Here is a 15,404-nt window from a genome sequence, read left to right as displayed (position 1 = left end):
AGTCATGTCCATTTGTGGAAGGCCAAACAAAGTAATTTCGCTTTCACAACGAAACCGCTTCACACCGCGGCCTTGAGTGAGCAGAGGCCGGGGGATAAAGTGAGGAACGGCGGGAGGGTTTGAGTGAACAGAGGCGCGGGCTTGAGAACTGCGCGGCCGGCGATTTCGACGAAGGAGTGTCCGGAAGGACATGTGACCACTGAAAAATGGACGACTGACCACGGTGAAAGCCGATCCGGCGATCAACAGCGCAAAGTTGTAGTATTTCCTCAGCGACCAGCACCGATCAGCTCCAGGCATGACGAAGCAGATATCGTCCTCTTTTGGAAGGCCAAACAAAGTAGTTTCGCTTTTACAATGAAGCACACAGCGTCTTTACGACATGGCGGCGGAAACAACAAAACTACAGCGAGAATAAAAGTTACGCCTTCTTTCTTTGCATGAACATTTGGGCGGTGTTATGCAAATCTTCCCACAGAGCGACGTAGGTATGTGGGGGCGTGTTAGAACGAGCCGTTTTAGGTAGTCGTGGCTGATTCTTAACTTTTATAAAAAATATCTCTTTGGATTTGAGACTTTAGTCTTTGCAACTTTACAGATCTTCTTTATGCACCAAGAGCTTGTAACACTCCAAAGAGAAAGGAAAAATTGAAATTGCATCATATGACCCCCTTTAACTCGCAATTGCAAATTTATATCACGCAATTCTGACTTTATAACTTGCAATTGCGTGTTATAAAGTCAGAATTGCGAGATATAAACTCGCAATTCTGAGAAAAGTAAGAATTGCGAGATATAAACTCACAATTCTGACTTTTGTCCTCAGAATTGCGTGATATAAACTCCCAATTGTGAGAAAAAAAGTCAGAATTGCGAGTTTTTATCTCTCAATTGTGACTTTATATCTCGCAATTCTGTGAAACGGGCTTCCATAGGAATCGGATACTTGTTGTCAAATTCAAATTTCGATTCCACCTATCGATTCCTATGAGTTTCTTCATTCTTCATCTAGGTGAAGGTGACCTCCGACCTAGTGCTCTGCCAGGACCTTGCTCACTAAGCGCTCCAAAGTTTGGCTACATTTGCGATCAAAAGCCAAAAACGCTAAGTATAATATCTGTGATAGCTAAACATGTTGCAAGAGAGGTGTCACCACCAACATGACAAAGCACTTTAATTGAATAGATCGTTAAAAATCGCAAACACGATTCAAACACCAACATGATTCTATTCCTAAATTACAATGATTCGTCTGTTTCATTCCTCAAACTTTGCCGTGTGCGATCAATGTTGTGATCACTTGTTGGTTTGTCCGTGCAGCACACGATCACATCAGTGTGATTTCAACATTTCAATTTGCGTTCGCGCTGCCGGTGACCTAAAGAAAGCAGCTGTCATCTGTCATGAACGAAACAGCTTCAAAGTCTTTTCAGCCACACAGTATCATTATTTCTGTGTTACAAACATTCAAATCACAGAAGTACTGGGTAAATGTTTATAGTTCAGATATAAACTCTGATGTGTACGGTAGCGATTAAAATAAGGTAAATCACCTTTTTGAAAGTTTTGACACTTCAAATGAAGATTTATCGAATACATTGTTACGCCAGTAGGTGGCGAAAAGGGGCTGTTAAAATGTATTTGTCTTTGAATCATACAAGAGATTCGTTCAAGAACGCTGATTCATCCAGTAATGAAACAAGTAGTCTACATCTTGAGTGAGTCATTGAATCATTCATTCATAAGTTGTTTATGTGATTTTGTTTAGCTGTCTCATGTTTTTTTTCTTCTTCAGAATCATGAAAGAACCACAACTTCCATTGGGGGAAAAAAAAAGAAAAAACTCAATTTATCCAGAATCATGCAGTTCTATTTTGCACACAAACAGCTCTTAAAGAGTCCAGTTTTTATGTAGCCTGTAGATTTTTGTTCGTGGTATTCAGCTCCAATAAATGTTTTGCAAAAAAGAGACACAGGATAAATGTTCGATATCATTATTTAATCACATTGGAGTCGAAACTGGGAATCGAAAAGAATCGGAATCGATAAGCAGAATCGCAATCGGAATTGATACAATTCAAACTAACCCTCATATCAATCTCAAAGATAATAAAACCTTACTGTAACATGCCATTTATATGACTCGTTATTAATTTTATTGCCCAATTCTAGTGAGGTTAGCACTTCTCACCTGTACTTTGGAACTATTAATAATGTATAAGTATACATGATCATGAACAGGTTTTCACCAAACTGGGCATTCTGGGTGCAGCTGATACAGGTAAAGACAGCAGCTTCTCAGCTTCTGTTTCTGTTTCATTCATTAGAGTACTTTTTTTGTGTGTGTAACTAATGTTTATATGCGCACACTACTTTTCATTTTTCAACCATTTCTGGTATGGAAAGGCTTTGACTAGAGCAAAACTCGCTAAGACATGCTGATGAAATAGCTAATTGTATTATTTGTTTTGTTTTCCAGCTCCAAAGACCAAAGACCAAAATGACTAAATTAACTCTTTTAGCAGGTATTCTTCAAATATTTTTGTTAATTTAATTTGAATTTGATTTATTTACTTGTTTACAATAAATGATATTTTAGTTTATTTTTATGCATAACCATATTGTCTTTTCCATAGCACTGGGCATCTTGCTTACAGTGCAGATTGGTAAGAACCTTCAATAACTTTTTCATTACCCAAAATACAGTATATGTCAGATATATAGTCTATGAAATAAATGCATCAACATTCATAATAAATATTCCAAGATGATGAGTAAAAATATATGTGTATTTGTGAGCTGTTAATAATATCTGAATTTCTGATAGTGGCTTCTACAAAGCTGGTGTGTTACATGACCAACTGGTCTCAGTACAGACCCGGCAATGGAAAGTTCCTGCCAGAAAACATTGATCCATTCCTCTGCACACACGTGGTTTATGCTCTGGCATCAATCAGTTATGATAATCAAATCACTACCATCGAATGGAATGACAACGAGCTGTACAAGTCACTGAATGACCTGAAGACAGTGTAAGCAAAAGCTGTTTCTATAGCAATACAATCAATGCAGTGTGTTATAAACCTTGATTAATTACAGAATTTAAATCAGACCTTTTGATAATGCACTTTTTTTTACACTGATTGAAAAATTTGACAGATTGATTTTTCAAATTGACTTTTTTTTTTTTTATAGAAATCCTGCATTGAAGACCATGCTGTCTGTTGGAGGATTGGTCAATGGCGTCAGTCCGTAAGTGAAACGCATATCTGTGCAAGTCATAAATATATGAGATAAACGTTACTGTACGCTATAATAAAAAAAACTTACACAAAATATGTATAAACTGTCATTTAAATCATATAAGTGCCTACCTGCCAACACATTAAACAAGATTTACTGAATCATATAACACATGTACTGTATGCCTTTATTTGCACTTCAGATACATCAGAATGGTGTCAACTCCAGAAAACCGCAAGACTTTCATCCATTCTGCATTGCTGTTCCTGCGTCTCCATGAATTTGATGGTATGGACATTGACTGGCAGTACCCAGGTCACAATGGAAGCCCACCAGAAGACAAACAGAGGTTTACTACATTCCTCAAGGTGAGCAAACTAGAGTGTTAAAATCAGGCGTGTTCATTAAAATATGACTTGGGGTCTGACTGTGTTTCTATTGTATGACAATTCTCAGGAACTGAGAGAAGCTGTTGAACAGGAGGCCATAGACACAAAGAAAACTCCTCTGATTCTTTCCTGCAAAGTTTCCGGCATCAAGTCCACTATTGAGCGTGCTTATGAGGTTGCTGAAATTTCAGGGTAAGTATTGCTGTATTATAATCCAACTACAGTAACATATGTCTGCCTATTTTTTACATTCTCCTTCTTTCGGTCGTTATAGTCTGTTGGACTTCTTGACCATCCTGTCTTATGACTACCATGGCCACTGGGACACCATGACAGGGCACAATAGCCCCCTTTTCCGCAGCTCCTTGGACACTGGAAACATCATTCACCACAATATCGTAAGATCAAAACCCTTACATTCAAAATGCATCAATTCAAAGTGCCATTTGTAAGATCTCCTAGCACATTAATGGCTCTTTTCTCCAGAACTCATCTGTGGGATTCTGGTTGGGCAGTGGAGCCCATGCTGAGAGGCTGCTTCTTGGCTTCCCCACATACGGACGCACATTCTTGCTTTCCACTTCGCAAACAGGTCTCGGGGCCCCAGCCAATGGCCCTGCTGACGCTGGCCCTTACACACGCGAAGCAGGATTCTGGTCCTATTATGAGGTATTAACACGCTACTTTTACATATGATCGAAAACAAGTGTTCTCAACTGGTTTTGCTTTTAAAACTAGGTCTTCCGTTAGACATCAAGTGGCATGAAATTTGTATACTAATAATTTTGTACATTATATGCAAAATTTATATTTATATATATATTATAATTTACCAAATTTACTACACATAATAGTACATTTCAAAATGCAAGGGGTTTGTTGAGAACTACTGCTATAAAACATCTATTCAGACCGCATTACGTAAATCACTACTATCAAGGTTCAGTGTTTATTATACAACAGTTATTAAACTGTTGAGAATGATTCTTTAGTAAGTGACTTTTTCTTGCATGTTGCATTGATTCGCCACTAGGTGGCGACAAGTAACAAACAGCCTTTATAAGTGAGTCACTGAATCATTCGCTCAAACGATTCATTCAGGAATACAGTTACATTGTCGGTTAGAGATTGCAGTTCGGTCTTGTGGAACTCATTTCATTGAAATAACAAAATTAGAAAAAGTAACTGCAGCATGATGAGTGTTTGGTTTGTAAATGTATCTCAAGTTTTAGCATCTTATGCTCTCAGGAGCCAGTGGTTTGCATAATCTGTGTAAGCTTTGGGTGATGAAGGTTATGATTGTTTTTGGTTCCCAGATTTGCCCCATGGAATCAAGTGTCACTATTGAATGGATCGATGAGCAGATGGTGCCCTATGCAGTTCAAGGAAGGGCTTGGGTCGGATTTGACAACCGTGAAAGTTTTGCTGCTAAGGTAAATCAACTACTGGTTTCCAGAACGCAATGAGATGTTTGATGAATTTCCGACAAACTTTTCCTAATTGCTTTAACAGGTGCAGTGGCTGAACTCCATGAGCTTGGGCGGAGCCTCAGTGTGGACCTTAGATTTAGACGATTTTTCTGGTCGTTTTTGCTACAACGGAGCTTATCCTCTTGTCAACCATTTGCGCAACGCACTAGGTAAACACTTTGCGATTATAATGCAGAAAAAGACCACAGAATTGATTCTGTCTTCTATTATATGCATTAATGTGACGCTGAATCTCTATTCACAGGTTTCCCACCCAAGCCCACCACTACGCCACGGCCCACCACTACTGCTGACCCCATCACCTCTTTCTGTGTTGGCAAACCAGATGGGCTATACCCCAACTCTGCTGACGAAACCACTTACTTCCAATGTTTCCGTGGAAACACATACCTGCATAAATGCCAGCCTGGTCTGGTCTTTGTTGATAATTGTAAATGTTGCGATTGGCCTTGAACGTAAGTTCAAATCCACTCCTCCTGTTCAATACAGATGTCCAGTCTCCTATTTTTGTGATGTATTACCTCTGCTTCCAACTATCCAAGCTCATCATTTGAAAAAAATAATAATAAAGTGACAGACATTTTTATTTTATGCAAAACCGTATGGAGTTGTGTCTTGTTAAGGTGCTGGTCATATTTTCCTCACATTTAGTTAAAGAAAAATCATAATGTCCTGTTCAGTACAGGCTAGTTTTCTCTTGTTGTTATGCAGCAAAAACAGTGTCCTCTCTTTCCTTTCACTTTCAATAAAAATATTTAAAGCAGTCTGACTTATTAACTTTTCCTTAAACTGATCATCTGAAAATAAAATAAAGATTGTGACAACCCTATAATGTATGACTAGCTTTATAAAACTGTGAAGTCTCACACATAGTAAAGGATACTTATAAACTTGACAGATATGAAGAAGAGCCATCATTAAACATGTCATATTATGAGCCCCGCCCATCAGGCCACATCTTCATACAGTATTCTCAATTAAAATAGTGTCTATCTACTCCAAACAATATAATGTTCAGTGAACTGTGTATCCTTCTCAAATTTATAAGGTCCTGTTTTGCCCTCTGGTGTAATTCTGCTTGCCAAAGTAACTTGAAGAGCCTACCACGTCATAATGACTGACTGTTCTGATAATGTTACACCTAGATTTTTTTGTTTTGTTTTTATATTACACAGCTGAGCTGATAAACTACCGGCAGATATCTGGGACACAGGAGTTGGCACAAGTTTAGATCGATTTTTTTTAACTGTAAATACATATGTGGTGTAGAAACTTTTCACAAAACATGGCCATTTTACAAATCAGTACAATACCTTAATAAAGAATATGCATTTCATTATTAAAAGTATGCTTTTATAGTTAGTTATGCTGTACATATAAGGTTTAATGTAATTTTACCAATTATTTAAATAAACAATCAATAAACGTACACTACCATTTTGAAAGTCTCTTATGCTCATCAGGGTAAAGGAGTTATATTGTGAAATATTATGATTATATTACACAGCTGTGTTGATAAACTACCGGCAGATATCTGGGACACCTGAGTTGGCACAAGTTTAGATATATATTTTTTTAACTGTAAAAACATATGTGGTGTAGAAACTTTTGGCCTTTTTTATCTGATTTGTCAGTAAATCCTAATGCAGTTCAAGTGTCTTTGATATATCAGTGACAAAACAGTACAATAATTTAATAAAGAAAATGCATTTCATTATTAAAAGTATGCTTTTATTGTTGTCAATGTTTGATCATTTTAATGTGTTCTTGCTGAATAAAAGTATTAATTTCTTTAAAAAAAATAATAATAAAAAAACTCTGTACTTGTGAAATTGAAAATATGGAAAGTTATTTTAAAATCTAAAATAGCTTTTGAAAGTACTAATTTTAAAGATCTCTTTTATACAGTTACAAAGGGTTGTTTTACGGCATATCTTCTGTCTTCTGAAATGTTCTTTCTTCTTTTTCACACTGATCACATGACAATGTACCAGTGATAAGATATGAGCTATACACCACTGATTTTCTCTTTCAACATCTTCACATCTTAGTTCTTATTATAAATATTTTACTATATTTGTATTCACTTCATTTATATTTTTTATTTAATGCTAAGATTTTACACAGTTTAATACATTCCTGGTTTATAACAATATGAGGACAAATGTGACACTGCGAACGTTTATCGAGAATACAATTTAACTGTCTGTTTGGTTTTGGTTTCCAAAACATTGGGGGAATATAATGGTGAGTCTGAAGTGATAAGCTTGAATGCACCACAGCACTTTATTATGTGCTTCTGATAGCACACCAATCTTATATAAGACAATTATCCTTGTAAAGATAAATTACTTATATAATCCTCTTTAAATAATATTGACCCCATAAAAGTTTGGTGTGCTGAAAACGGCACTGTGTGCTGAAACATTTCATGCAGATGCCAAATATGTATTAGATATCACAGCTTAAGTAACATTTTGAATAGTTAGGATTACAATTACTATTAATAGAAATACTTATATTCAGCAATACCTTCATACAAGGGCTAATATATAGATGCAGATCTCTTTATACACTCTAAAAAATGCTGGGTTAAATATAATATATAATTACTAAAAGTATTGCCTCAGAGGAGCAGTTATAGAGTAGTTATTTTCCTTTATATTTATCGCACATTGTCATTTCTTTTTATAATTACTTTTTACAAAAGTAAATGCATATCTGGCACCAGCTAAATATTCTTCAATATGTAAGTTAATAGATCCCCTGCTAATTTCATATCAGTGCAACAGACATATTGGCATGTTGCACAGATTTTATTGCAGCAGGCCCAATTTTTCATCTTATCTATGATTTTAGATTCACGCAAAGTGTGCTGAAAAGGCCAAAGGTATTTTACTTGCACATTATTGTCAATTCAGTCCATAGTTTACAAGAGATACCATATCTTATACCATCCTAATAAATCATCCCATATGGCTTAGACAACACCCAGTTGCTATAAAAGCCAAAGGGTCCTGGAGTTCCTCTTTACACTTTTCTTGCTGGAGGCACCCCAGGTACGTCCAATCATAATTCAGCTTAAAATCTTTATTTTCTGCTCTTAGTTTAAATGTAATTAATAAAACTCTCCTTTGTTATTTACAGAGCAATTGGAAATAAAAAAAAATGGGGAAGCTTACACTTGTTGCAGGTAATATGTTGAAATAAGTGAAATACTAGTGTGTTTTATTCATTCTTTCATACCTGTCATTTACACGATATCATTGCATTTTCTATAGGTTTGGGCTTGGTGCTCTGCCACATTGGTGAGTCATTGAGTGTTCATTGCATCATACAATTGTATCGCATTCATTTGAATAAACTATTATTAACTGATGTTCAAATCAGAAAAATGACTAACACTGTGCAGGGAAATTCGAAATGTCCTGTCTAAGAGCTTCTTTGTGTATCCATATCCAGCTTTCTCCATGGAAATGGGCTGTTACTTCACCAACTGGTCTCAGTACAGACCTGGAGTTGGAAAGTATATGCCCTCAAATGTTGACCCTTACCTTTGCACACACATTTTCTATGCTTTTGCAATGGTCAACTATGCCAACGAGCTTGTCACCTATGAGTGGAACGATGAGACTCTATACAAGGCCTTCAATGAACTCAAGAACACGTATGTATTAGTTACACTTCAAATGCACAATTTCTCAAATCATTTATGATTTTTTTGGTGAGACTGTGAGGTAATTTACCAAAATAAGTTTAAAAACTAAATAAATAAAAATGCAGTTGCACATGCTAACCTAAAATCACTATATATTGTCATGACTATATATCATAATATCTCTATTATCCTCACAGAAACCCCCATCTTAAAACTCTCTTGGCTGTTGGTGGATGGAACTTTGGTTCAACACAGTAAGTATTCTGAAAAAATGATGAAGTTTAGTTTTATGTTGTCAAATGAAATGCAAAAACATCTAAGATTGTTCATTAAATCCATCTCAGGTTCTCCATCATGGTGTCCACTGCTGCAAACCGTCAGAAGTTCATTCAGTCTTCACTCAACTTCCTGAGAACTTACGGATTTGATGGTATGGACTTAGACTGGGAATACCCTGGATCAAGAGGAAGTCCACCTGAAGACAAACAAAGATTCACACTGCTGTTGAAGGTGGGTCTGATTGTAATACAGTGTCTTTTTAAACAAGTATAGTGGTGCGAGTCAAGTAACCCTTATTTATATAGAACTTTTCAGTTCCATTCAGTTAGGTGTTGATTCAGTTCAGCGATCGGCAGCTCAGCTGAAGACAGTAGTGTCACTATTTAGCTCAAGTCAGTTCAGTGTTGATTAATTTCACTTCTTTTCATGTATATTTATCTATGTTTTTCTTTGCAGGAACTTACTGAGGCCTATGAGGCTGAGGGCAAAGCTACTGGCAGAGCCAGACTGATGCTGACTGCTGCTGTATCAGCTGGTAAAGGGACAATTGATGATGGATACGAGATTGCAGAAGTTGCCAAGTAAGTATGATGACACTGAATCATGCCATTTACAAATTGGCAGAACATTGAGGTAAAAATAAACACTAGCATGAGATGGTTTAGACCCCTCTTGATTTGTGTAATTATTTTTTCTCAGGTACTTGGACTTCATCAATGTGATGACTTATGACTTCCATGGAACTTGGGAAAGATTCACAGGACACAACAGCCCCCTGTACCAAGGCTCGAAGGATGAGGGAGACCTGATCTACTTTAATACCGTAAGATTTGATATACTGTAACATAATTTACCACAAGCTTTTCAAACCTCCCAAATGAATCCATTTTAAAATGCCAACTCTCCTCCTCATTCAGGACTTCGCTATGCGCTATTGGAGGGACAACGGTACCCCTGTGGAGAAACTCAGAATGGGTTTCGCGACATATGGTCGCACTTTCCGTCTGACATCTGCAGATACTGACGTCGGAGCCCCAGCTAGTGGACCTGCTTCAGCTGGAAGCTACACTCGCGAGGCTGGATTCTGGTCTTATTATGAGGTGGGAGCTCAAAACTAATGGAATATATTCATTAAAGCCTAACAATGCTGTCAATTAATGTCAATATCTGTATAGATCTGTGGATTCCTAGAGGGAACATCCCTCCAATGGATTGAGGATCAGAAGGTGCCTTATGCCACAAAGAATAGCGAGTGGGTTGGATTTGACACCAAGGAGAGCTTCGAAACTAAGGTGATTTAGACTTTTGAGACTTTACTATAGTTAGGTTTCATTGTCAGCATGTGTCAGCAACTGACTAGCAACTCACTCTTTTTGATTCAAATTATAGGTCCGTTATCTGAAAGACAAGAAGTTTGGTGGAGCATTTGTCTGGGCACTTGATCTGGATGACTTTGCTGGACAGTTCTGTAATCAGGGGAACCATCCTCTCATGGGCCATCTGCGCAATCTTCTGGATATCGGTAAGTCTTTGCTAATCACTAGGTGGTGCTGTTCACCTCAAGCTGCTCAGGTAGTTTGTGGAAAAATTCAAAACGGCAGACAAGTAGACCTATTATGGCTGACGTTGGTAAAATAGTCAACATTGTACTCTTCAGTTAATACGTAAGTCAAGGAATCTTTAGACCAGGCTGAATTTATGGAAAGTTATAAGCTTTTTTTTATGGTTTGTAGAACCAGTAGGTGGTAGTGCCACCAAGCTTCACAGACTAACTTAGATTACAAGATGGCAATTACACCTGCCATGTTTGGATTCAATAAAACACAGCGCTGCTGAAGTGTTAAGCAAAGGAAAAGCTAAAAAGCTCCATATCTAATGCCAACATGCCTTTATTTTTTTATCAGAATTGCCTCCTCTGCCTTCTACCACCACCGTCAAACCCGGACAAACAACCACGAAAACCACCACAACTACCACCACCACCACTCATGCTCCAGGACCAGGATTCTGTAATGGAAAGCCAGATGGACTCTATCCTCACCCTGAAGACCCCAACAAATTCTATAACTGTGCAGGAGGCAATACTTACACGGATAACTGTGGCCCAGGGACTGTATTTGATAACAGCTGTAAGTGCTGTGACTGGCCTAAACACTAAGGGATCACTAATGTGAAAAAAGTGGAACAGGACACTACAAATTTGCATAAGCACACAAGAAGAATCAAAACTAAACATCTTCGACTATGACATTGTTATTTAAAGAAAATTAGTGTGGACTGAACAAAATTTTCTTAATGTGCTTTTTTTCATTTGAGTGTATTTTGAAACTGTATAATTCTTGTTTGTTGAATAAATCCCCTGTAAATCTATTCATGTGATTGGTGTTAGTACAACTGCTCTACAGTGTATCATTTATAAACAGTGTACACCCCATAAAAAGATTTAAAAACTCATATGAATAAACAACTTGCAACCATCATTAAAATAAATTCTGGTTACATTTGATTAAATCATTGTACATTTGAAACAGAATGCATGATGGGATCAATTAAAAAAACATGATTTGATTAGCGTTTGCATGATCTGCTAGAATAAGCAAAACAGATTTCAACAGTTCAAGCAGAATAACTACAATTTGGGGCAAGAAATATTCAGGACATTGGACATTTTAATGGACTCGCTGTAGATATTCATATAAGAGGATTAAAATGACAAATCTTGGTTAATTTATGACTGTTCATGCACTAATTATCTTTAAGTTTACCTTTCTGATGAATTTTTGGTAACATTCTGGTATGTTAAGAGTTCGTGATTAGATTATATGAAGCTGCCACAGAAGTAAGTTCATGTTTGAAGTCAAGTTCAACAAGTGAATTCACAAACTAAAAATAGAACCACATGTGATATCATTAATTTATTGATTCAAGCATGGGAAGTGAATTTGAGTTGTACTGTGTAAACAGTAGGCCTACTGCTCTTCCCACTGGTCCAGCTAAATGGTGCTGCCAACAATTTAGTAAGAGTCAAGTCTGAAAGTAAGTGTAATATTTTTTTTTTTTTCTCTCAATATGCTAAATGGATGTAAATTTTAGGAGAGGAGAAGAACAGTTGTTTATTTGGTAGTCCAAAAACCAGGAATGGAATTAGTGTTGTCCAGCCTTAGGTTTCCTCGGGGATATTGGTTTTTAGAATGGCAATTTTGGACTTGTAAGTAAATGAAAGTCTGTCATACTATTACTTGAAAAGACTTTGACATTTCACATAAATGGACCCTTTTCACAAAAGAGTTAAGTTTTTTATATTTAATTTTTTTTAAAGATTTTATTATACATTTATAACACTATATTTTGTATTATATTACTGGCAATAACTTTCAGAAAACTAATTAATGCTGTTGCATGAGTGTTTCTAATAAGGCTGAGTGAGTGCCAACAAATTTGACATCCTTCTCTCTTCTGACCACTGTGATCAATCTCTTGATATTTTTTCCTCTTTTGTTAAGGCATAGAAATGCTCTCATGATTTGTTTTTCTTTTGCTATTGGAGCAAATTGGAATGCAAAAATTGTATCTGTTGTGGTTTCCACTCACCACTATAGAAGTTCACCAAACTATGACAATTTCTGCTTCTGAGAACTCTGGAAATGTGATAAGGGTCCATTACAAACAGTCATACTTAAAGTATACTTCAAGCACGAAAAAGAAAAGAAAAAAACACCACAAGTAGCTAGTTCATTGAACAGCACTATTAGAACACATACACACTATACTTGCTGATATTTAGACTGCTGATAAATATCATAAAAACTTTAAGTCATAATATATATATATTTAACAATATACAGTATATTGATTTCATGTTAGCATGTCTAACTGCAGTGCTACTTTCTTACATTTTTGGTATTTCAACATATTTTTTACATAATATTTTAACTAAATACATACGTGTTCTTGAGTTCATTGAAGGCCTTGTATAGAGTCTCATCGTTCCACTCATAGATGACAAGCTTGTTCTTTTGGTTGATGATTGAAAAAGCATAGATTAGGTGTATACAAAGGAAAGGGTCGACATTTGCAGGTGTATACTTTCCAGTTCCAGGTCTGTACTGAGACCAGTTGGTGAATTAACAGTCCATTTCCATGGAGAAAGCTGGATATTGATACACAAAGAAGCTCTTAGACAATAGGTTTACAAACTAAAATGCACTCCTTAAACTTGTCTCTCTCATCTCAACATTGCAATCATATACAGATATTTCATTAAAAAGAGAGGTTTGATATGATAATGTGATCTGATAAATACTCAGTGACTCACCAATATGGCAGAGCACCAAGCCCAATCCTAAAATATACAATGATATTATGTAAATGACAAATATAAAAGAATTTATAAAACACACTAGTGTATTTTAGATTGCACTTAGTAGTGTGTACTATTTCTTATCTGCTAAGTGTAAGTCTCCCTATTTTTCCCCCAATTTTCTATAAGAAATAAAGAATAGTTTCTTCAGTTAGAATAAACAAAATGCCAAAACAAATATTTTAAACTGAATTCTCAATATAGAAATATAAGTTATTTACCTGGGGAACCTCAAGAAAAAAGAGAGGACGAACATCAAAACCCCTGTTTTTTTTTAGGAGTTTGTTATCTATGCCATCATGTGAGAATTAATGAGGATGGTCTAAGATAACTATGAACTGAAATGACAATAACATGGAAATAAAATACCTTTGTACTGTTCAGCACAATTTGTGTAAAGCTTAATACATAGATAAGATAAAAATTGGGCCTGCTGTAGTAAATTGTCCATGAATGACAACATGACTGTTATTTTAATACGGTTTTTACCAATTAAGGTTGTACACTTTAATATGGTAAAATGTTCAGCTTAAACCAGATTTGTAGATCCATCCATTTCCATACTGCTTATGCACTGCAGGGTCGCAGGGATCTTGAGCCTATCCCAGGGTCTCGGGCCACAGGCGGGGTACACCCTGAACGGATGGCCAGTCCATTGCAGGACTCATACACTGTGACACACATTCACACCTATGGGGAATTTATAGTGTCTAATTTACCTATGCTGCATGACTTTGGATTGTGGATGGCAGCAATGGCACTGAACACCTGGCAAGTTGAAATACATACAAAATGAGAAGTTTTGTATATACACATAAATAAGACAATCAACATACTGAAGAAACACATTTATCGGTTTGTCATTGTGTGAAGGTGTTCCTAAACTTATTTCTTATTTCTAGACATAGTAATTATTAACTAAAGAAAAAAAAAGGTACTTCATCTTTGATATCTAATCAAATATTTGGCAACTAATTGGAGGGCGTCCATCAAACTTTTATGGGGTCAAACCTATGTGCAGAGGTCTTTGCAGAGATCATTTAAATGTAAAAATGTAATATGGGTTGATCAGTGAATTCAGGTGTTAGGTTAATTCAAGGTTAAACACTTAAAACACTTACAATAATTTTTTACTTTTTAAAGATTTTTTTTTTAATGGTCAAATACAAAGCACATAAACTGGTAATCTATCAAACTGACAGTAACGGATTCTTACCCAAAAGCTTTTATGAAAGGAAAGGGGATGTGTGCATCATTTGCCCTTGCATATTACACCATATCCCTGTCAGGATGACTGTTTTATGTTGTGTTTTCCCTCCCCACGTGCTCGTTACCCAGTTTCTCCAGTGTTTCCTGCAGCAGAGCCCTCTATCACTCCTGTTCCCAAGTCTAGCCCAGTGAGGTCTCCTGCTTCCATGTCCAGCCCAGGGAGGGCTCCCGTTCCTGAGTTCAGTCCTGAAAGCCCGGAGGCTCACAAATACCCGCCCTCCCACCCGCTCCTGCCTCCTCCTCCGCTGTCGTCTGGCAGCCCCTCTGCTCGCCCTCAGCCCACTATCAGCACGGTGCGAGCTCCGCGGGACTGCCATCCTCCAGCGTCGCCATGGCTGGAGTATCCCTTGACTCCACCTCCAGTCTCTAAGCCCTGGACTCTGCTTCGGCCCGTGGACCTGTCGGCTCCACCATGGCTCCTATCTCCCTCCTCTCCACCGTGGCCCAGCAGTCCACTAGCTCCACCGGGCTCCCTTGTCCCTCCGGCTCCGCCTTGCCATCCTGCACCTCGGGACTCCACTCCTCCGGCTACACCTTGTTCCTTCGTCCCTCCGGCTCCGTCAGGCTCCTTCATCCCTCCTGTTTCTTCCCTGGCTCCTCCCCCCGTCTGATCCGCCCTGGCTCCTAATGTCAGAATTATGGACTGTTTTGTGTTGTGTTTTCCCTCCCCACATGCTCATTACCCAATTTCTCCCCTGTTTCCTGCCCATATATGG

General features: G+C 37.3%; 2 protein-coding genes across 2 annotated transcripts; both read left to right on the top strand.

Moving 5' to 3' along the window:
- Positions 1-2,496: 2,496 nt before the first annotated feature.
- chia.1 (chitinase, acidic.1) lies at positions 2,497-5,836 on the top strand. Its single transcript, XM_016237918.1, has 11 exons — positions 2,497-2,525; positions 2,637-2,666; positions 2,828-3,032; positions 3,196-3,252; positions 3,446-3,611; positions 3,700-3,824; positions 3,907-4,030; positions 4,119-4,301; positions 4,949-5,065; positions 5,145-5,271; positions 5,367-5,836. Exons 1-11 carry the CDS (start codon positions 2,501-2,503, stop codon positions 5,573-5,575), a joined length of 1,368 nt encoding a protein of 455 aa, XP_016093404.1. The 5' UTR covers positions 2,497-2,500; the 3' UTR covers positions 5,576-5,836.
- Positions 5,837-8,168: 2,332 nt separating this feature from the next.
- On the top strand, positions 8,169-11,530 carry LOC107555079 (acidic mammalian chitinase-like). The gene is made up of 12 exons (XM_016237802.1): positions 8,169-8,181; positions 8,270-8,315; positions 8,404-8,430; positions 8,585-8,789; positions 8,978-9,034; positions 9,125-9,290; positions 9,516-9,640; positions 9,759-9,882; positions 9,977-10,159; positions 10,235-10,351; positions 10,449-10,581; positions 10,964-11,530. The coding sequence occupies exons 2-12, from the start codon at positions 8,291-8,293 to the stop codon at positions 11,215-11,217; spliced, it is 1,416 nt and encodes a 471-aa protein (XP_016093288.1). The 5' UTR covers positions 8,169-8,181; positions 8,270-8,290; the 3' UTR covers positions 11,218-11,530.
- Positions 11,531-15,404: the final 3,874 nt, after the last annotated feature.

Source organism: Sinocyclocheilus grahami, unplaced genomic scaffold, assembly GCF_001515645.1.
Source record: "Sinocyclocheilus grahami isolate Dianchi unplaced genomic scaffold, SAMN03320097.WGS_v1.1 scaffold2.1, whole genome shotgun sequence".
NCBI lineage: Eukaryota > Metazoa > Chordata > Actinopteri > Cypriniformes > Cyprinidae > Sinocyclocheilus > Sinocyclocheilus grahami.
Note: the sequence above shows the minus strand (reverse complement) of the source record. Positions and strands in the feature narration are given on the sequence as shown.